Source organism: Megascapheus bottae, chromosome 18, assembly GCF_031878675.1.
Source record: "Megascapheus bottae isolate mThoBot1 chromosome 18, mThoBot2.hap1, whole genome shotgun sequence".
Taxonomy (NCBI): domain Eukaryota; kingdom Metazoa; phylum Chordata; class Mammalia; order Rodentia; family Geomyidae; genus Megascapheus; species Megascapheus bottae.
The window spans coordinates 40147125-40170086 of NC_143526.1; the positions used below are offsets into that span (position 1 = coordinate 40147125).

Genomic DNA, 22962 nt, shown 5'->3' on the forward strand with positions numbered 1-22962 from the left:
CTGACTCCGCCCCCCTCCGCGGCTCCTTTTGCACATGCGCTGTGATTGCAGCCTCGCCGCCGCGCCATTTTGCAGAGGTTTGAATGTGAGGCGGAGTGACGGCCGGAACGGGTCGTGCTGGCCAGTTCGCAGCTGGGATTCCCTTATCCGTCCCCATATCCCCGCGAGGTGAGGCGCGTGGCGAGCACGGCCTCGCAGGGTGGCTCCTGGGACGCGGCTGAGGGAGGGAGGGAGGGATGAAGCGCTGACGAGCGCGAGGACGGACCTCGCGAGGGCCGCGCCTCAGGCGACGGCGGGATGCGGGTCCGAGCTTCCGGCGGCGCGCTCGGCTCGGCCCCGCCGCACTTCGCGACGTTCCAGCCTCGGGCCCGGGAGGGGCCGCGGGGCCTGCGAGGGTTCGGCGGGGCGGCCTCGGCGCGGCCTGACGGGAGCCCGCGAGCGCCCGCCCCTTCCCGTCTAGCTCCGCGCTGATTGGCTGCGCCGGCGCCGGGAGGCCGCACGTCCCGTCCCTGCGCGCCGGACCCCGCAACCGCACGGGCCCCGCATTGGTGAGAGCGGTGTGCAGCTCCGGGCCTGGCCCCGGCCGCGCCCCGCCGCCGTGGGTCCCCGAGCGCGCCCTGTCCTCGTCCGCGGGGCGTCAGCCTCCCCGAATGGACTGGGTATCACGATCTCACCTTGCCGAGTCGTCTGTGCGCCTGCGGCGTCATACATGTCCAGTGGTACGTTGGGGAGCCCGGGCTTTGGCATTGGATCTCACCAGCACCGCATTTCTTAATTTTGTGTTTTTTTTTAAATTTGTAGTGCTGGCTCTCGAACCCAAAGCCCTAAACTTGCTAGGCAAGCGCTCTACCACTGAGCTTCGCTCCCAGTCCCGAACCTGCAAAAATGATGTCTTTTAATATTCCAAGCTCATCGGATCGGCGCCCTTCCCCCCCCTTCCTTGCTTAGAAATTGCCACCTTCGATCTTTGCAAGGCTGACGCCCTCCAAGTGTCCCTCCCTGTAGCATCTCCGGATCAGGGTTTGTAAAGATCTTTTCTCTGGGCATCTACTCTGTTGACATCACCCTACTTTTATTTGCTCCTCATCATTTACCTGCAGTCTGCAATTACTGTTTACTTCTTTGACAGCTGCTTAGATAAGGTCTTTGAGCACAAGGGCCTTGTCTTTCTCATCGTGATATGCCATGGACCTGCACGTGGTTGACGCACGCGTGTGCCTCTACCAGCAATGAAAAGGACCTTGTTCTTGAACCCCACTGATTTTCCCTTCTTTCCTCACGTTGACCTCAGGGTCAGTCCTCCTCCCCTCTGAGGTTTTTAGCCTTTCTTGTATGCTCCCCTCTTCTTTATATGTACCTAGTCTTCCCCCTTCCATCAGTCCCCTTCTGGTTACTTTCCTTTCTGTAGTCCAGAGCCAGATCAGGGAAACTCTCATGTATAGGTGGCTAATCAAGCACTGCTCTGATCTTGGACTTGGTCTGTTTATGTGGTACTGAGGAATCGAACCCAGGGCTTCATGCATGCAAGGCAAGCACTCTACCACTAAGCCACATTCCCAGCCCCACTGGGCTTGGTTCTTTATTCATTTAATAACTTTATTAAACATCTACTTTGTCTCTGGGAATAGAGTGAAGAAACAAAAGCCAGAAAGGTCTCTTCCCTGTGTGCTTGTATTCATTCTGGTATGTTTGGTGGGAAGCACAATGAATGGATTGGATGATTTCAGATAGTCCCCGGTGACAGTGCTGAAGAGATGACACTTGAGTGGGTCCATCCAGGGCATGGTGAAGAGACAAAATATTACAGGCAGATAGAATGTAATGTTAATATCTAGGGAGAGGAACAGGCTTGGAATAGTTGAGGAACGTGCAGGTTGCTCATGTGTGGACAAGGGAGAGGTATCCAGAGACCAGGATGTTAGAAGACTTTGAAGGCAATGGATAGATTTGCATTTGACTAAGTGGTAGATTCCTGTGATTAGAAAACAAGGTAGGTTGGAGTGATGGGCTGTCTTCTTGACCTGTGTGTTTACCAGAGAATTTTCATGTATTGGATCTTTTCTTTCCAACGAAAGACTTCATTTGAGTCTGTAATGTGAGGAAAAGGCACACATCTTGGATCACTTCATGTCATGAATGTTTGTGAGATGGCCTTGGAAAGCAAAGCTGCTTTTATTCCAGATAATTTCTTCTTATAGGAAAAACCTAGACTTAGGTCTAGCCAGCCATTCATTCCACAGAATTGGTGACTAGGCTCAGGTGGTAGAACACCTGACTGGAAAACCCAAGGCCATGAGTTCAAAACCAAGGACTACAAAGAGTAATTTTGGAGTTAGGTAAATATTTATTACCATATGTATTTCTTAGTTTTGGGGGTTTTGGCAGTAGTGGAACTTGAACTGTGCTTTGCACTCTTGCTCAGCTGGCACTATCACACCTTTACTTCTAGCTAGTTAATTGGAGCTAGATCTCAGATTTGTCTATCTGGGTTGGCTCTGAACCTTGATTCTTAGCTCTTAGCTTTTGGTGTAACTAGGATTACAGGTAGTAGCCACTGATGACCAGCCTTAACATTTGAAAGTTAGGATTTTGGCACGTTTCAGATTTCTGGAATGCCCAACTGACATTTGCTTTTAGAGACCTTATCATTGAAAGGATATAAAAAGGATTTGCTGACAAATTCTTAGTCCTTTAGCTAACATCTAAGACTAAATTCTTTGTAGGACTTTTAACTTTTAGAGATTATAACATTCATACTGATATCATGCTTCAGTTTTTGTTTTGGGATTTTTGTTTTTTTGTTGTTTGAGACAGAATTTTTTTTTAATTTGCCAGTCCTTGGGCTTGAACTCAGGGCCTGAGCACTGTCCTTGGGCTTTCTCAAGGCTAGCACTCTGCAACTTGAGTCACAGCACCATTTCTGGCTTATTCTATGTTTGTGGCACCAAGGAATTGAACCTGGGTGCATGCTAAGCAAGCACTCTACCACTAGGACAAATTCCTGGCCCAGAATTTTTTTTTGAAGTGCCAGTCCTGGGGCTTTAACACAGGAACTCAGTGTCTGGGTGCTGTCCATGAGCTTCTTTATGGTCAAAGCTAGCACTCTACCACTTGAGCCACAGCTCCACTTCTAGCTTTTTTTCATAGTTAATTAGAGATAAGAGTCTAATAGAGGGCTGAGAATGTGACTTAGTGGTAGAGGGCTTGTCTAGCGTACATGGGTTTGATTCCTCATATACACATAAACAGAAAGGGCTGGAAGTGGAACTGTGGCTCAAGTGGTAGAGCATTAGACTTAAGCAAAAAAAACCAACAACAACAAAAAGCCTCAGAGACAGTACTGAGGCTCTTGAGTTCAGGCCCCAGGACTGGCAAAAGAGAAAGAGAGACTATCTCATGAACTTTGTTACCTGGGCTTGCTTTGAATCCTCAGATCTCAGAGACTAGTACCTCTACCTGGCTTGAGACAGGAACTTACTGTATAGTCTATCCAGCCTGGCCAGTCTCAGCCTCCTTAAAACAGGGATTACAGACATATAATCCACCACACCTGCTATCATTAATATTTCTTCACTGAGACAAATGTACTTATGAAGTGATTTGTGATTGAATGTATATCTTGGCTAATAGGAAGGCAGAAGAGGAATTCATTATTTAAGGTAAAAGAGAATAAAATAGAATTTCATAGAACTCCATCATAACCAGTGATAGGTAAGTGTGGTGTGCCTGCTCTCTTAGGTAGCAGGAACCACAATGGCTGGGCATGCTGCTGCAAGCTGTGTCCAGACCAAAGAATGCACTAGTAGGAAGGTTAATTCCAGAGTGGCCCAGGAATAATAGGAAACACTACGTGGAAATTACAAATGCAAAATGGGGTTGGAGGTATGGCTCAAGTGGTAGAGCACATGCCTGGCACAAATGTGTGACTCAGGGGGATAGGCACAGATAATAATATAGATGGGTTTATACCAGTCACTATGCTTCTAAGTGACCACACATTTGAGCTTTGTTTTGTTTTTACTTTTAGGTTCTACAATAATGGAGCTCAGTGATGCAAATTTACAAACACTAACAGAATATTTAAAGAAAACCCTTGATCCTGATCCCACCATCAGACGTCCAGGTAAAAAAAATCTTAAATCTTTTTTTTTTTTTTGCCAGTCCCAAGGCTAGAAGCTCTACCACTTGAGCCTCAGCACCATTTCCGGCTTTTTTCTATGTATGTGGTCTGGAGGAATTGAACCCGGGTCTTCGTGCATGCTAGGCAAGCACTCTACCACAGACCAAACTCCCTCTTTTTTTTTTTTTTTATTGGCGCCTGAACTCATGATCTTGCTCTGTCACTTGGCTTTTCTGCTCAAAATGGTGCTCAACTACTTGAGCCATACCTCACTTCTGGCTCTTGGGTAGTTAATTGGAGATAAACATCTCTCTTTCCTACAAGGCAGGAAAGCTTGTAAGACTCCAATTAAACAAATCTTCTAACAGAAAATTTCTTCTACAGCTGAGAAATTTCTTGAATCTGTAGAAGGAAATCAGAACTACCCACTATTACTTTTAACCTTACTGGAGAAGTCCCAGGACAGTGTCATCAAAGTGTGTGCTTCAGTAACCTTCAAGAATTATATTAAAAGGAACTGGAGGATTGTAAGTATTTTAAGAATCTATAATTTCATAGCTGTGTGTACGATTCACCTAGACTACTAATAAAAGATTCAGACACAAATCAAAAGAAACAGGATTCTTTCCTTGAAGTCCTCTCACTTTATTTGAGTTAATATAAACTCCCTTAACTTTGTAGTTCAAGTTTTTGGACAGTGTTAACTCAGTTTTTTGTTGTTGTTGTTGTTGTTGTTTTGTCAGTCCTGGGCTTGAGCTCAGGGTCTGAGCACTGTCCGTGGTCTTTCTCAAGGCTAGAGCTCTACCACTTGAGCCTCAGCACCACCTCTGGCTTTTTTCTATGTATGTGGTACTGAGGAATCGAACCCAGGTCTTCCTGCATGCTAGGCAAGCACTCTACCACTAGGCCAAACTCCCGGCCCCTGTTAACTCAGTTTTAATTAATTCCTGTTGAGAATGTAGGAATATAGGAATATAGAATGTAGGAATATAGTCTAAATGAATAATTGATAGTGATGTTGTAGACTGGCAAATTTAAGGCTGAAAACAATCACATAAATAAAATTTTACACTGGTTATGATATGCTCCTTCTATCCCAGCTTCTTGGGAGGCTGAGGCAGGAGGGTTTAGCAAGTCCAGAAACTGCCTAGACAGCATAATATCCCATCTGAAACAAAAATTTAGAATGCAAAGTACTTTTGATTGGTTGTTTTGTTTTTGTTTTGGTCGTAGTCAGGCTTGAAGTCTAGGCATGGGTGCTGTTCCTGAACTTTTCAGCTCAAGGCTACTGCCCTACCCCTGGAGCCACATCCCCACCTTCCATTTTCTAGTGATTAACTGGAGATGAGTCTCATGTTCTTTTTTTTTTTTTTTTTTTTTTTTTGCCGGTCCTGGGCTTGAGCTCAGGGCCTGAGCACTGTCCTTGGACTTTTTCAAGGCTAGAGCTCTACCACTTGAGCCTCAGCACCACTTCCAGCATTTCTGTATGTATGTGGTACCAAGGAATCAAACCCAGGTCTTTGCACATGCTAGGCAAGCACTTTAACCACTAGGCCAAACTCCCGGCCCGAGTCTCATGTTCTTTAATGCCCAGGCTGGTTTTGAGCCTCAATCCTCAGATCTCAGCCTCCTGAGTAGCTATGGTTACAGGTGTGAGCCCCTGTGCCTGGCTTGATTTTGTTGTTATTGTTGTTGTTGTTTTTCCACTCCTGGGGCTTGAACTCAGGGTCTGATCACTGTCCTTGGGCTTTCTCAAGGCTAGAACTCTACCGCTTGAGCCACAGCAGCACTCTGGCTTTTTCTATGTAAGTGGTACCAAGGATTCAAACCCTGGTCTTTGTGCATGCTAGGCAATCATTCTACCACTAGGCCAAACTCCCAGCTCTAGAAATTAAAGCAGGGTTTGTAGCATGGTAAGCCTGCTACCACTGAGTTATACCTTCAACCTTAGATTTAAATGTTTTATAAGGGATTGATTGCCTTTTCTGTGTATGTAGCAGAGCTGGGCTTGAACCTCCTGCTTCTAGCTCTTGGGTTTTTTGCTCGTGGCAAACACTCTTACCACCTGAACTACTGCCTTCCAGTCCAGCATTTTGCTCATTGATTGGAGATGGAGTCCTGAAGACTTTGTTGATGAGTCAGGTTTCAAACTTGAAATCCTTAAGGATTTTAATTAAAATTTCTTTTCTAGAAAATAGTTGCATCTTTTAAAGGTGAAGATAAGATTTCACATTCTGGTTGGTTTATATAACGAACTGAAATCTTAGCGGAGCACTGGTGGCTCATGGATGTAATTCTAGCTGCTCAGGAGGCTAAGATCTAAGGATCAAAGTTCAAAGCCAGCCTGGTCACTAAAGTCCAGTGAGACTCTTATCTCCAGTTAAACTGCCAGAAAACCACAAGTGATCCTGCTGCTCAGCGAATAGAGGACTAGCCTTGAAGTGCTCAGGAATAGCACCAAGGCCCAGAGTTCAAGTCTCACACCTGACAAAAAAAATGAAATCTTTTTCCTTTTTGGTTGTGCTGGGGATTGAACCAGGGATTTGTGCAGTTTAAACAGATCTCTGCCAAGAACTGCAGCCCAGCCCAGAACTGAAATTCTTAGTTGGCAGTAGGGAGTCAGTTAACTGCATTAGTTTGTAGGTGAATTATTTTGTTTTAGGAAGGAACCTACATTTTTATGAGGAGGAATGGTTTTGGGGAATCTGACTCATATAGAAGGAGACTAGGAGTAACGACTTCCTCTTTTTTAGTAAACTAGGAAATTGAAGTTATTGTTTATTTGTATATAAGTCCTGTGGCTTGAACTCAGGGCCTGAGTACTGTCTTTGGCTTTCCCAAGGCTAGAGCTCTACCACTTGACTCACAGCACCCCTTCCGGCTTTTTCTATGTATGTGGTACCAAGGAATCAAACCCAGGTCTTTGTACATGCTAGGCAAGCACTCAACCACTAGGCCAAACTCTTGGCCCAAGGCTGGCATTTTATCACCTTATTTCAGCTTTTTGGTAGTTAACTGGAGATAAAAGTCTGATGTACTTTTTGTGCTAGCTGACTTTGAAACCTGACTGTTACATCTCAGCCTCCTGAGTAGCTAGAATTACAGGCATGAGCCACCAGTGTCCTGCTAAAAGTATGAATTTGGTGTTACTTGCTCATTGATCATTTTACTTTTAGGTTGAAGATGAACCAAACAAAATTTGTGAAGCTGATAGAGTAGCCATTAAAGCCAACATTGTGCATTTAATGCTCAGCAGCCCAGAGCAGATCCAGAAGCAGGTAAGTACCTTGCTTCTGAGGGGAGCGCCTTTCTATGGCTCTCGTCTGATAATCTTGTCCTTCCCCAGTTGAGTGATGCCATTAGCATTATTGGCAGAGAAGATTTTCCTCAGAAATGGCCTGACTTGTTGACAGAAATGGTGAATCGCTTTCAGAGTGGAGATTTCCATGTTATTAATGGAGTCCTTCGTACAGCACATTCATTATTTAAAAGGTATTGTCAGATTCATTCTTCTAACATACTTTCTATTTTATTTATTTATTTATGTAAATATTTGTATAACCTTTCAGTTCGTTTTGTGCTGGTTTCTTAAGAACAATATTTATTTTATATTGCTTGTGAGAGAATTAGCCTTAATTTCTTTCAAAAGAAGGCAATTTCCTTGTAATTTCAGAAAGCCATATAGTCAGAGGTCTAATCAGCATCTATCCTTGAAGACATAAATGAATAAACAATAATTTGAAATTTACTTACTTTAATTTTATAGATACCGCCATGAATTTAAGTCAAATGAATTATGGACTGAAATTAAACTTGTTCTGGATGCCTTTGCTTTGCCTTTGACCAATCTTTTTAAGGTATGAAATAAATTCTTGCTGATAGCTTGAAAGTACTTCATATTTTAAGTTGCCTAAATATAAATTTTAAAAGAATAGTTTTGAAAGTTTACTTAATAGAGCATTAGAGCATCGTTTCTTTGGGAAAAAAATCAAAGATGATATAATTAATTCCTTCCTGTTATACAAATACTAAGTTTCTGATATTCTTTTTTTTCTTAATATGCTCATATCCACTCCCCCCCCCCCAGTTTTTTTTGTTGTTGTTGTTTTTTAGCTCTGGGATTTGAACTAATTCACTAAGCAATGCAATGCTCTATCACTTGAAATGCTTTCAACCTTTTTTTTTTTGTGCTAGTCCTTGGGCTTTCCTCAAGGCTAGTGATACCACTTAAGCCGCAGCGCTACTTCCGGCTTTTTCTGTGTGTGTGGTTCTGAGGAATTGAACCCAGGGCTTCGTGCATGCTAGGCAAGCACTCTACCACTAGGCTAGGCTCTCAGCCCTTTTTGTTCTTTCGGTGACTGTTGTTTGTGTGAATCAGTGCCTTGGTATTATCCCTGAGTTTTTGTGCTCAAGGCCAGTAATCTACCACTTGAGCCACAGTTCTACTTCTGGCTCTTTGATGATTAATTGGAGATAAGAATCTTAAGGACTTTCCTGCCAGCCCTGGCTTTCACCTTCCATCCTTAGTTCTCAGCCTCTTGAGTAGGATTATAGGTGTGAGCCCCTTGCTCATGGCTTCATTATTTCTTTTTAATAGAGTCTTAACTTTTTGCCATGTCCTGTTGGGACCTTGGTGCTCCTATTTAGCTTCCCATGTCAGGATGATAAGCATGTATTGCTTTACCAAGCTTTTTGTTAGTTGAAATTTGGGTCTCTGAAACTTTTTGCCTGGGGCTGCAATCCTCAGTAGCTAGGATGATAGATATGACCCCCAGCTAGATTTGTTTTTGTGAGATATCATCTCACTGTTTAGTGCAGCCTAACCTTAAACTCATGATCCTTGTGTATCAGCTTCCCAAGTGCTGTGATGACGAGTGTGCCTCCATACCTCTGCATATAGTTTACCTCCTTAGGAGCAATAGCTCATGAATAACAGTCTGTGTTCCTAAGTATGGCTGGGTCATAATAGCCTACCTTAGTAATACCCATAGCCTTTTAGACTCTCAGTCCTTAAAATTTAGAGGCATTTGGCCAGGAGCATAACCTAGTGGTCACAAAGCCCTGGGATCAATTCCTCAATATCATCTACACAGAAAAAGCTGAAAGTGGTGCTGTGTGTCTCAAGTGGCAGAGCACTAGTCTTTTTTTTTTTTTTGGTGGGTCGTGGGGCTTGAACTCTGGGCCTGGGTGCTGTCCTTGAGCTCTTCTGCCCAAGGCTACCACCCTACCCTTGAGCCACCACCCTTCTTCTCATTTTCTTATGCTTAATTGGAGATAAGAGTCTCATGGCTTCTAGGGCTTTGTAGTGCCCAGACTGGCTTTGAAACTTGATCCTCAGATCTCAGTCTCTTGAGTAGCTAGGATTAAAGGCGTGAGCCACCTCACCAGGCCAGAGTACTAATCTTGAGCAAAAAGTGTTCAAGGGCAGTTCTCAGACCCTGAGTTGGAACCCAGGACTGGCAAACCCTGAGTTGGAACCCCAGGACTGGCAAAACAAAGAAAGAAAGAAAGAAAGAAAGAAAGAAAGAAAGAAAGAAAGAAAGAAAGAAAGAAAGAAAGAAAGAAAGAAAGAAAGACAGGAAAGAAAGAAAAGAAAAGGAAAGGAAAGATAGATAGATTAGAGGCATGTACAAAATTGTATTAGATACAACCACCTGTAACAGATGGAAGCAACCTAAATACCAAGTGCCAGAGGAATCATTTAATAAACATACTAAATTTTTTGTGTTATATATTATGTGTAATATCACATAGGCTGTTGGAATGATGATATAGTTCAAATTGTTAACACTGAATTTTTCAGTAGTGCTATTATGGACAAGTTAAAAATATGCACTATTGCTTGCAGTATCTTTGTTCTTTTTCCCCAGTCCTAGGGCTCTCCATAAGGCTAGTGCTCTGCCACTTGAGCAACAGCACCACTTCTGGCTTTTCTAAGGAATTGAACCTGGGTCTTTGTGCATGTTAGGCAAATACTACCACTAGGCCAGACTCCTATCCGTTTGGGATATCTTACATCAATGGATGTTACTACTTAAAAGCCACATTTTTGTAAAAGAAATAGAAATTAACTTGAGCGTAGCAGCACAAGCTGTTTTGCTAAGATGAGAGAACTGTTTATGCCACAGTAAAACCATGTTCCTCCCTTCTTTCCTAAGGCTACCATTGAGTTGTGCAGCACCCACGCTAACGATGCCTCTGCCTTGAGAATTCTGTTTTCTTCCTTGATCTTGATCTCAAAATTGTTCTATAGTTTAAACTTCCAGGTAAAGTTTTCATTTTCTTTAATGTTAAGTATAACGTGACTGTTGCTGAACAAAATGACTTGGATTCCTGTTCATATTCAATGGTGAATAAATGTTTTATGAAAGGTCACATTCCCTCTTCCAGAAGGTTAGCAAGGTCCTTCCTATAACTCAACTTACCTTTTGAGAGTCATCCTAACCACTTTTACTGAAACTAGTAAGAAATCTGATTTCTGAGGCCTTCCTCTTTTTGTTCATTTATGTGAATATTACAGGTGGGAGCCATCAACACCCCACTGTTTTTATCTGGTCTGGAATCAGTCAGACTCAGTGCTTCAGGATCAAAAACGACATAGTAATTAATGTATATTACTAAGTACCAAGTTGCCAGGAGGATCTTGCCTTTTCACTATTCACAGCCTGTACCTGGACTTACTGTCGACACAGCTTTTGCTTAGCTCTTCTGAAAAGTCAAGAAATTGAATCACTTAGGGAAACCAAAGGAAGGAGAACAAACCCTCACTAGGAAGGTGGCCCTGGATTATGCCGTGGGAGAGGATCAGCTACGTAGGCCATGGGTTTGAGTCTGGGTGGTGGTCCCCTTACAAGTGAATGAGAAAGCAAAGGGGGTATTGGTAAACATTGCACTTTGATAGGCTTCCTGTGGTCCTAACTGGACCTTGAGGAATAAACAGATCTAGGTTGAGACAGGAAAAAGGATGACTTATGATAAGGCACAGAGACCACAGTCAAAGTGGTGAACTAAACTACCGCAGACTGCACCAAAGCAAAGAATTATTATAGTGGATAATGCTCAGACTGGTAAGTCTGAAGTAGTACATTCTTGTTTGTCAAAAATCTCAAGTCAGTGATTATTCTTTAGGATCTCCCTGAATTTTTTGAAGATAATATGGAAACTTGGATGAATAATTTTCATACCCTGTTGACGTTGGATAATAAGCTTCTACAGACAGATGTGAGTATTAAAATGATTTGTAAGTGACCTTTTTGCATGGGCTTAGTTCAAAGCCTGGGGTTTAAGCCAGGGGCACCATGGGTAACATCTGTAATCCTAGCTACTCAGGAGGCTGAGATCTGAGGGTCAAGGTTCAAAGCCAGCCCAGGCACAAAAGGACCTGAGACTCTTATCTCCAATTAACCTCTAGAAAACGGGAAGTGGAGTGGGACTTGGCTCAAGGGTAGGGCAGTAATCTTGAATTGAAGAACCCAGGGATAGTCCCAGGCTGAGTTCAAGCCCCATGCATGACCCACAAAAGAAAAAGAAAAAAGAAAAAGCTTGGGGTTTGATCCCCAGCAACCCCCCAAAAAATTACTTTGAGGGCTTGGAGTTTAGCCTAGTGGTAGAGTGCTTGCCTAGCATGCATGAGGACCCAGGTTCAATTCCTTGGTACCACATACATAGAAAAAAAGCCAGAAGTGGTGCTGAGGCTCAAGTGGTAGAGCTTTAGCCTTGAGAAAGTCCAAGGACAGTGCTCAGGCCCTGAGTTCATGGCCCAGGACTGGCAAAAAAAAAAAAAAAAATTTACTTTGATACACCCTAAAAACCTGTTTAAAATACTTTTTGTTACCAGATACAATCTCACTAATGCAAATGGAACCTGCTTTTGTTGCTTGTTCCATATGTAGCTACACAGAAAAAATCTTACTGGCCTCATAATAGATGAAGCTATGTTACTACATTAATTAATGTACCAATTAATGTTTGAGGATGCTAAAACTGTCACAGTGGTTTATTTACTTTTTTTTTTGGCCAGTCCTGGGCTTGAACTCAGGGCCTGAGCACTGTCCTTGGACTTTCTCAAGGCTAGCGCTCTACCACTTAGCCTCAGCACCATTTCCGGCTTTTTTCTATGTATGTGGTACCAAGGAATGGAACCCGGGTCTTTGTGCATGCAAGGCAAGCACTTTAACCACTAGGCCAAACTCTGGGCCCTATTTACAATTTTTTATTAGCATGCATTAATTACATGAGGAATTTGTTTTGGTATTTTCATGTATGCATATCATAAATTCATTTCCTCTCCTTTCTCTCATTTCTAAAAGAATTATAGCAGGTTTCATTGTTCTATTTTAAAATATGCACATCAACTGTTTAAACCATATTCACTCATGTACCTTCATAATGGTACCTACAGAGGCTGTTTTTCTTTCTTGTGTGTGTATATTTTTACCAAGGGTTTTTATTATGGAACTTCATAAATATATTCGTACATGCACATACACATAACAAGTCTCTTGATAGTTTTGTTTTTTTTTTTAATTGCCGGTTATTGATACTGGGGCTTAAAATCAACTTGGAGCTTGTTCAACTTACGTGGTCAGCTGGCACTCTGCTATTTAGCTTTTTTTCTGGTTAATTGGAGGTAAGAGTCTCACAAACTTTTCTTGGACCATGCTCCTCCATGACCTCAGTAGCTAGGATTGCAGGCGTGAGTTTAAAGTAGACTCTTTAGTATTATTTCAGTGTACTTGGGGGGGGGGGAAGACATCTCAGAAGATAAGCTTTTCTGTATGCTTATTTTTATGTTTGAACCATTTCCTAGCCCAATAATTTTTTTTAGGGGGGGTGGGGAGGGAAATCCAGTAGCTTGAACTTTGGGCCTGGGCCCACCCAACTCCTTTGCTCAAGGCCAGCCCTATACCACTTAGAGTCACTGAACCATTTCTGTTTTCCTGGTGTTTAATTGCAGATGAGATCTCCAAATCCTGCCAGGGCTGTCTTTGAACCACAATCCTCAGATCTTAGCCTCCTGAATATCTAGTATTACAAGCATGAAGCACCAGTGCCCAGCTAACCCATTGATTTTTTTTTTTTTTTTTGGTTGGTTGTGGGGCTTGAGTTGTCTCTGAGCTCTTCATCTCAGGAGCTAATTGGTGGCTAATTGGAGATAAAAGTCTCATGGACTTTAGTGCCCAGGCTGGCTTTGAACTGCGATCCTCAGATCTCAGCCTCCTGAATAGCTAGAATTTTAGGTGTAAGCCACTACGCCCAGCTTAGCTCACTGATTTTTGAGAAGGATTTCAAATTTGTGATTCTTGAGTCTGCCTCTCAAATGTTGGGATCATAAACATATGCCATCATGCCTGGCAGAACGTTTTTGCTTGACAGTTAAGTCTAAAGGAAATTTCTCAAATAAAATTATTACAAGTAGGGGCCAGGAGTTTGTCCTAGTGATAAACTGCTTGCCTAGCATGCATGAAGACCCAGGTTCAATTCCTCGGTACCACATACATAGGCCAGAAGTGGTGCTGAGGCTCAAGTGGTAGAGCTCTAGCCTTGAGAAAGTCCAAGGACAGTGCTCAACCCCTGAGTTCAAGCCCAGGACTGGCAAAAAAATAAATAAAATTATAAGTAGCTCTTTGCTTAGCTAACTCTGTGTTATCTCCTTGTGTATCATCCCTTACAGTTATGTCCTGAATAAACTATGAGGGAGTTGATAATTGGTTTTGTTTTTCCAGTTCTGGGACTTGACTGAGGATCTGGGCACTGTCCTTGGGCTTTCTCAAGGCTAGCACTTTACCACTTGAGCCACAGCACCACTTCTACCTTTTTCTATTTGTGTGGTACTAAGGAATCAAATCCAGGCCTTCATACATGCTGGGCAAGCACTCTACCTCTAAGCCACATCCCCAGCTGAGGGGGGTTGTTTTTATCTCTTCTAAATTGGAGGTCTTTGGCACCGTTTCCTGGCATAGTTTAGACAGGCATGGTGAACTTTTTCTGTAACAGACCAGAGTACACATTTGTTGAGTTTTTTGGGCCACAAGTTCTGTTTTAACAGCAGTTGTGCTATGCAGGCAGCAGGTGGCACTACAGTTGTGTACAGGAAGAACAGATGAAAAGCATTAGTAGTAGGGCTAGGCCGGATTTGGGCTGCAGCTTGCTGAGCATTTATTGTACCGTAGCATTGTTGATAAGAATGTGTACTATTACCTTGAAAGACTTGAGTAGGCTGCTTTCTATTTGGAACTTCAGCAGAATTCTTCAGTACTGTAGCTTTCAGTTATATGTTTGAGTTTTCTCCTTTCTCTTACACGAGGATGAAGAGGAAGCAGGCTTATTGGAGCTTTTAAAGTCCCAAATTTGTGATAATGCTGCACTCTATGCACAAAAATATGATGAAGAATTTCAGCGGTACCTGCCTCGTTTTGTCACAGCCATCTGGAACTTACTAGTTACAACAGGCCAAGAAGTTAAATATGATTTGGTAAGATGATGGTGGAGACAGAACTCCTTCCCTGTGTATTACAGTAAATGACCTGCTAGGTTATGCTTTTAAAATGCTTTTATTTTTATGTTTTGTTTCAGTTGGTAAGTAATGCAATTCAATTTCTGGCTTCAGTTTGTGAGAGACCTCATTATAAGAATCTGTTTGAGGACCAGAACACGCTGACAAGTATCTGTGAGAAGGTTATTGTGCCTAACATGGAATTTAGAGGTAATTATGGCTAAGTATGAAGGTTTTCAGGTTTTAAAAGTGTGTTAGCATAGATGTAATAAACCTTTGTGTCTTGTAACATATAGTTAAATGTTACTCCTAAGAAAGCTTATTGTGAATCAGTTTACGAATCTGCTTTCAACTAGGCAAGAAAGAAAATGCCATCTATAGAAGGCGTGTGTTATGCAGGGTTCATTTAACAAAATTAGAATAAGACTTTTAAAGTGACCTGGTGTATCTAGAAAAATACAGGATCTCAAATTATGATAATTTTAGCAGTTGCTTTCATTTGATTTAATGTTTCACCAAAGTGAAATAGCCATTTTGAAACAGTTAACTTAAGAATAGAAGCTACTGATGATGTTTGTTGTTTGTGATGGTGGTTGTGGGACTTGAACTCTGGGCCTGGGTGCTTGCTGTCCCTGAGCACTTCAGCTCAAGGCTGCTTCTCTACCACGTGAGCCACAGTGCCACTTTTGGTTTTCTGGTGGTTAATTGGAGATATAAACTTTTATGCCGGGCCTGGCTTTGAACCATGATTCTCATATCTCAGCCTCCTGAGTAGCTAGAATTACTGGTGTGAGCCACCAGCACCTGACTTGTTTCTGGTGATTTTTACATGCCAGGTTGAAGGCCACGGTGTACAGGTCAGGAATAAGTGTTCACATTTGTTCCTCTTCACACAGTTGTGAGTGCCAGGAGTGGTTGTAGAGGGTGTGGAGGCTCAGTGCTTCGTCCTGGACTGCTAGGATATTAGTGGCGGTTTAGTGTAAGCTTTTGTTGACATTTATGGAAGCTGTCTTCATCTATATCTTGTCTGCTCTGTTGTTGAAATAGTGTTGGTTATAGTTTTTTGTGTTCTGTGTTTTTTGTTGTTGTTGTTGTTGTTGTTTTTTCCTATGCCAGTCCTGTGGCTTGAACTCAGAGTCTGTGCACTGTCCCTGAGCCTCTCTTTGCTCAAGGCTAGCACTCTACCACTTGAAGTACAGTGCCACTTCCAACTTTTTCTGTTTATGTGATACTGAGGATTTGAACCTAGGGTTTCATGCATGCTAGGCAAGCAATCTATCATTAAGCCACATTCCCAGCCTTGGGTGCTTTTGTGTGCAAGGCTAGTGGTCTAGTACTTTGAGCCACAGCACAATTTCTGACTTTTTGATATTTGATAGTTAATTTGAGCAATAAAAGTCTCTTAAACTTTCTTTCTTGGGCTGGCTTTGAACCACAATCCTCAGATCTCAACTTCCTAAGTAGCAATACCTGGTGGTTCTTCTGTTCTTAGTGTTTGTATCTGACAAAAAGCATTTCTAAATGGAATCCTGATACTCTGCTTCTAAAAGTTAGGGGTAAAAGTTGATTCTTGGCAATAGTGTTGTTTGTCATAACTGTGTGACTTACCTAATGGTAGCTTTTCATGGTGGCATTAGCTTTTCCAGGGATGACTGAGAATGGAGTAGCCATGGATAGGAAAGAATGCTGTGAACAGCCTTTCTGTGCTGTCCCATACTTATATGTGGAGTGACATGACTTATCATGTCTTTTTATGGGTTATTTTAAAATATCAACTCTCTTTGTAGCTGCTGATGAAGAAGCATTTGAGGATAATTCTGAAGAGTATATAAGAAGAGATTTAGAAGGATCTGGTAAGTATTTTGCTTTTGTAGATCTTATCAAGTCATCTTTATATCATTCTCTTTCTGGTAAATAGGAAGAGTGGAGGATAGGATAAGAGTAGTTCTAACTTGAAAATTGTATACCTTCTTTAATTTAGACTTTCTTTGTTTTTGCCAGTCCTAGGGTTTTGAACTCAGGGCCTCGGCACTGTCTTTGAGTTTTTTGTTCAAGGCTAGCATTCTACAACTTGTGCCACAGCACCATTTCTGGCTTTTTCTTTGTATGTGGTACCAAGGAATCAAACCCAGGGCTTTGTGTATACTAGACAAGCACTCTACCACTGGGTCAAACTCCTGGCCCTGAACAGCTTTTAAAAAGCATTTAGGGCTTGGTTTAATCCTTTATTTATTTATTTATTTATTTATTTATTTATTGCTTGCCAGTCCTGGGCCTTGAACTGAGGGCCTGGGCACTGTCCTTGGACTTTCTCAAAGCTACTTGAGCCACAGCACCATTTCTGGCTTTTTTTATGTATGTGGTACTGAAAAATAAAATCCAGGGCTTTATGCCATGCTAGGCAAGCATTCTACCACTAGGGCACACTTCCAGCCCTGAAAATACCTTATAAATTAGATCACTTCATTATTGGTTGCTTCTTTCTTCCAAGAAATTTTTTTATTTTTTATTTTTTTTGCCACTCCTGGGCTTGAGCTCAGGGCCTGAGCACTGTCCTTGGGCTTTCTCAAGGCTAGAATTCTACCACTTGAGCCTCAGCACCACTTCCGGCTTTTTCTATGTATGTGGTACTGAGGAATTGAACCCGGGTCTTCGTGCATGCTAGGCAAGCACTTTACCACTAGGCCAAACTCTCAGCCATCTTCCAAGAAATTTTATATGCACAAGAAATTGCTTTTTAGCGTGGTACAGTAGCTCATGCCTGTAAACCTAGTTACTTAGGAGGTTAAGGTCTGAGGCTCAAGGTTCAAAGCTAGTCTGGGCACAAAAGACTATGAGACTCTTATCTCCAGTTAATCACTAGAAAACGGTGTATACCCATTGTATATGCTCAACGTGTACTACAATTGGGCTCCTCCTCCCATTCTAGCTTTTTGCTGAATAACTGGAAATAGATTCTCATATTTACCTGCGCTGACTGAACTGTGATCTGTGGTTCTCAGCCTCCTGAATAGGTAGGGTTACACCTATGAGCCGTTGGTGCTGGCCTCCAATGCACCTTTGTCATTTTATAGATATTGACACGAGACGCAGAGCTGCGTGTGACCTGGTCCGAGGATTATGCAAGTTTTTTGAGGGACCTGTGACAGGAATCTTCTCTGGTTATGTTAATTCCATGCTTCAAGAGTATGCCAAAAACCCATCTGTCAACTGGAAACACAAAGATGCAGCTATTTACCTGGTGACATCTTTGGCATCAAAAGCCCAAACACAAAAGGTAAATATTTTCTTTCTAAATCTGTAGTGGTAATCATAGAATTCAAAATGACAATCTGTCTCTGATAATGCAACCTTTTAGATATCATTCAAATTTTTATGTTCTCCAAAGACAACTAATTTAAATGAATTAAGCATGTGTTTTTTAACAAATACAATTGTTATTTTAGATGAGACTGTGTATAATTTAAATTTAATTAAGACTTAATTTAAATTTAGCTATTCAAGCTAGGCGTGGTGGCTCATGGTTATAATCGTAACTACTCAGGAGACTAAGATCTGAGGATCATAGTTCAAAGCCAGCCTTGGCACTAAAGTCCAATTAACCACCAGAAAATTAGAAGTGACACCAGGCCCAGAGTTCAAGCTCCATGACTGACATCATCATCATCATCATCATCATCATCATAAGAATAAGTAAATTTAGCTATTTATATAGGGGCATTCTCTATTGTTTAAGATATTTTTGTTTACGTGAAAAATATCTTTTTTCTGGGGGCCAGTCCTGAGGCTTGAACTCGGGGCCTGAGCACTGTCCTTAGGCTTTTCTCAGGGTCCATGCTCTACCACTTGAGCCACAGAACCACTTCCAACTTTTCTATGTATGTGGTACTGAGTAGAGCCTGGGTCTTTGTGCATGCTAGGCAAGTACTCTCCCACTAGGCTAAACTCCTAGTCCTTTTTTTAAACCAGTCCTGGGCTTGGACTTAGGGCCTGAGCACTATCCTTGGGTTTGCTCAAGGATAGAGTGCTACCACTTGAACCACAGCACCACTTCTGGCTTTGTTTTATGTATGTAGTGCCGAGAAATCTAACCGAGGTCTTTGTGCAAGCCAATCAAGCAATCTACCACTAGACCAAACCTCTGACCCCCCCCCCACCCCCCATGAAGTGCTTATCCTCACTTTTTTAAAATCTTTTCGGTCATGGGACTTGAACTCTGGGCCCAGGTACTGTCCCTGAGCTCTTCAGCTCAAGGCTACCACCCTGCCCCTTGAGCCACAGTGCCAGTCTCACGTCTCACCTCCTAAGTAGCTAGGACTACAGTCATAGGCTCATCCTCCCTTTTAAATGTGATATTCCAACAGTGCTCAAATGTGTGTGTGTTCATGTTAATTTCATTCCTATATTTTGCCTGTTACTTGCTTTTCAGCATGGAATTACACAAGCCAATGAACTTGTAAACCTGACTGAGTTCTTTGTGAATCATATCCTCCCTGATTTAAAATCAAGTAATGGTGAGTTTTGAGAATTTAGTTTTATATAACTTGCATCACTGTGCAGTTTTTTTTCTTTGTCAGTCCTGGGGCTTGAACTCATGGCCTGAGCACTGTCCTTGGACACTTTTTGCTCAAGACTAGCGCCCTGCTATTTGAACCATGGCACCACTTCTGGCTTTTTCTGAGTATGTGGCACCAACAATCAAACCCAGGGCTTCATGCATGCTAGGTAAGCACTCTACCACTAGGCTTTGCCCCCTGCTCAATTTGTGCAATTTTTATATTGTATTCTATTGTCATATTGGGGTTAAAACTCCAAGGCCTTGTGTTTAAAGCTGGTGCTATATAACTACTTGAGCCATGGCAATAGGTTTTCTTTTGCTAATTATTTACAAAAAGTCTAGTAACTTTACTGCCTGGGCTGGCCTTGACTCAGGATCTTCCAGATGTGTCTTGTAGCTAAGATTATATAAGCATGAACCACTGGTGCCTGATAATTATTATTTACAATATGTGACGTAAGTAACATGACAAAAGAGTTGTCAAGGTACTTCCAAAACTGATTTTTATCCTTGATGTATTTGTTTTAGCTTTCAAATTTTTCCTTAGTTCTTTCCCAGTTCAGATTAACTTGTGTGTGTGTGTGTGTGTGTGTTACTGAGGCTTGAGCTCACAGCTGAAACTTTTTTTTTTCCTCTTTTTTTTTTTTCCCTTCCAATTGTGGGGCTTGAACTCAGGGCCTGAGCACTGTCCTTGGATTTTTCTCAAGGTTAGAGCTCTACCACTTGAGCCACAGCACCACTTCCAGCTTTTTTTTTCCCCCTATGTATGTGGTACCGAGGAATCAAACCCGGATCTTTGTGCATGCTAGGCAAGCACTGTACCACTGGGCTAAACTCCTGGCCCTGAAACTGACTTTTGATAAAGAATGTATTGCTCCTTGTCACTGGCCACATACCTGTAATCCTCCTTACTCAGTGGAGATCTGAGGATGGTAGTTCAAAGGCAGCCCAGCCAGTTTGTGAGATTCTTGTATATAATTAGACAGCAAAAATCAGAAAGTAGAGGCATGACTCAAGTGTAGAGCACTAGCTGAGTGAAAAGACTGAGCAAGGACATGAGGATGTGAGTTTGAGCCCTGAAATCTTCTTCTTCCCACCCCCAAACTCACTCACAATAAAGTGCTCCCACATCTATAATCCTAGCTGCACCAGAGGCTGAGATTGGCGTGGTTAGACCAGGCCAGGCTGGACAAAAAGTTGATAAGACCCAACCTCAATCAGTAAAAACGATGAGTGCCAGCCAAAAAATATAATCCTAGCTGCTTAGGAAAATGAGATTGGAGGATGAGATTGGAGCCAGCCCCAACAAGAAAGTTGTGAGACTCCTAATCTCCAGTTAAGCACCAGAAAACCAGAAATGGAGCTGTGGCTTAAAGTGGTGCAGTGCTATCCTTGACTGAAAAGCACAGGGACAGTGCCCATGCCCCAAATTCAAGCCCCACGACTGACCAAAAAAAAAAAGGCTGGATGCACTAGTATGAACCTCAGGGTCCAGGCTGGCCCTGACATGTGAGATTCCCTTTGAAAAATAGAGCAGTTCGAGTGTTGTAGCAAGTTCAAGGAACTTAGTCAGACTCCAGTACAGCCAAAAATGAAAAGGTTGCTTATATGTGAATAAGGGACAAAGACAGAAGAAGGGATGTGGGGATATTTGTATATGTGTAATCAAAATACATATTGCATATTTTTATATATTATATACTTTTTTTTTAAATTTTTGCCAGTCCTGGGGCTTGAACTCAGAGCCTGAGCACTGTCCTTGGGCTTATTCCTAAAAACTGTATTTGATACTATCAGCTTTCAGCGTAGGATTCTGTATGCTTAACATGTGTAATAATGTTATGGTGAAACTGGGCACAGTAGCCCAGGCCTATGGTCTGAGTTACATGGAGATATGGACATCATTGAAAGCTGAAAGCCCAGGCAAAAAGGGATCTGCCAAACTGCATCTCAGCCAGTGGTTACTTACAGCAGTGTGTCCTGTCATCCTTGCTCCAGGGAAGCACAGTGTCTGAGACAGAGGTCCAGGCCTGTCGTCCCCGGCGACACAGGTTATACACAAGTGGGATGCCTACACAGTGTATGCCTACCCAGGCATAAAGCAAGACCCCACCTGAAAATTCAGCATAGCAGCCGGGTGCTGGTGACTCAACCCTGGTTCAAAGCCAGCTCCACAGAAAAGTTAGACTCCATCTTCAAAAGAACTGACAGGCTGATTGCCAGCGGCTCACTCCTGTAATGGTAGCTACTCCAGAGGTTGAGTTCTGAGCATGGTGGTTGGAAGCCAGCCCGGATACAAAAGTCTTTTGAGACTCTTCTCTCCAACTAACCTCTAGAAAACCTGAAGTGGCACTGTGGCTCAAAGTGGTAGAGCACTTTCCTTCATTGAAAGAGCCCAGAGAGATTGTCCTAGTCCTGAGTTCAAGCCCTACAACTGGCACAAAGAAAAGTCAAAACACAGGGCTGGGGCATGACTTGAGTGGTAGAGTACCTGCACAGCGAACATGAGGCCCTGAATCAATTCGAATGCCACATAAAGAGAAGTACACAAGAGATAAGAATAATTGAGCCCAAATTGTTTTGTTAATCATGTATGAATAGCAATTATCTTGGTTTTCTTTATGTTTGGGAAAAAAAAAACAAAGTATAATTCAAAGTACTTAACAGATTAAGTACCATTTTCTATTGATGAGACTGCTCATCTACATTAAAATACTTTAGTTCGTTCATTCATTCATTCATTCATTCATTCATTCCAGTCCTGGAGTTTGAACTCAGGGCTTGGGAACTGCCCCTGAGGTTTTTTTCTGCTCAAGGCTAGCATTCACAGCGCTGCTTCCAGCCTTTTCTGTTTATGTGGTACTAAGGGATTGAGCCCAGTGCTTCATGCATGCCAGTGAATCACTCTGTCACTAAGCTGCATTTCTAAACAACAACAAAAACTTGGTAGGAAAATTTTATCTATACCTATTAGTAGATAATGTTGTAAGGAGTTTTCTTTCAATTCAAGTTGTTTTGTTTTTTTGTCTGTTGTGAAGTTTTAACTAAGAGCCTAGGCACTGTCCCTGAGCTTTTCTATTCAAGACTAGCGCTCTAACACTTTGAGCCACTTAACAGTTTCCTAGTGGTTAATTAGAGTTAAGAGTCTTATGGACTTTCTTGCCCCGGCTAGCTTTGAACCACAATCCTTAGATCTCAGCCATCTGAGTAGCTAGGATTGCAGGCACCTGGTTAAGAATTAATAGTTGGTGGATGTTTAGTATATTTCCCTGCCATTATCTGAAGAGAATGATCTTAACTTAAAATTGCTTCGGTTTAGAGTAACCTCAGTTCTGGAAACATTACAACATGGTACTCAGTTATACTTTAATTACTTTTTTTTTTTTTTTTTCCAATCACAGGGCTTGAATTCTGGGCATAGGCATTGTCCCTGAGCTCTTTAGCTCAAGGCTATTGCTTTACCACTTAAGCAGTGGAGCCACTTCTGTTTTTTGGTGGGCAAGAGTCTCAGGGACATTTTGTGCCCTGGTTGGCTTTGAACCTCTATCCTTGTATCTTAGCCTCCTCAGTAGCTAGGATTACAGGCATGAGTCACTGGTGCCTGGCTTACTTGACATTTTGTTTACTCTTTTTTAAATCTCTGATAATATTACCGATTTAGGAATAACAGTTTTAACCACTTAAGTAACTGTGACTTTTCTTTTTTTAATAGTGAATGAATTTCCTGTGCTTAAAGCTGATGGCATCAAATACATTATGATTTTTAGGAACCAAGTAAGTGGCTTTTTA

At 42.2% G+C, this 22962-nt stretch overlaps 1 protein-coding gene across 3 annotated transcripts in view; it reads left to right on the forward strand.

Moving 5' to 3' along the window:
- The first annotated feature begins 47 nt into the window (after positions 1 to 47).
- Positions 48 to 22962, forward strand: part of Cse1l (chromosome segregation 1 like) — a 34196-nt gene continuing 11281 nt past the window's right edge. Inside the window, exons 1-14 of one of the 3 annotated variants that reach the window (XM_090352498.1) lie at positions 48 to 168; positions 4028 to 4123; positions 4505 to 4647; positions 7297 to 7398; positions 7467 to 7612; positions 7887 to 7977; positions 10279 to 10386; positions 11249 to 11341; positions 14427 to 14594; positions 14696 to 14825; positions 16403 to 16468; positions 17690 to 17892; positions 19045 to 19129; positions 22886 to 22947. In XM_090352498.1, the coding sequence (XP_090208624.1) occupies positions 4039 to 4123; positions 4505 to 4647; positions 7297 to 7398; positions 7467 to 7612; positions 7887 to 7977; positions 10279 to 10386; positions 11249 to 11341; positions 14427 to 14594; positions 14696 to 14825; positions 16403 to 16468; positions 17690 to 17892; positions 19045 to 19129; positions 22886 to 22947 (1482 nt within the window). In that variant the 5' untranslated portion in view covers positions 48 to 168; positions 4028 to 4038. Of the gene's footprint in view, positions 169 to 579; positions 720 to 931; positions 1021 to 4027; positions 4124 to 4504; positions 4648 to 7296; positions 7399 to 7466; positions 7613 to 7886; positions 7978 to 10278; positions 10387 to 11248; positions 11342 to 14426; positions 14595 to 14695; positions 14826 to 16402; positions 16469 to 17689; positions 17893 to 19044; positions 19130 to 22885; positions 22948 to 22962 lie in introns of those variants that run through there. The other 2 variants (XM_090352497.1, XM_090352499.1) reach the window with 2 other exon arrangements.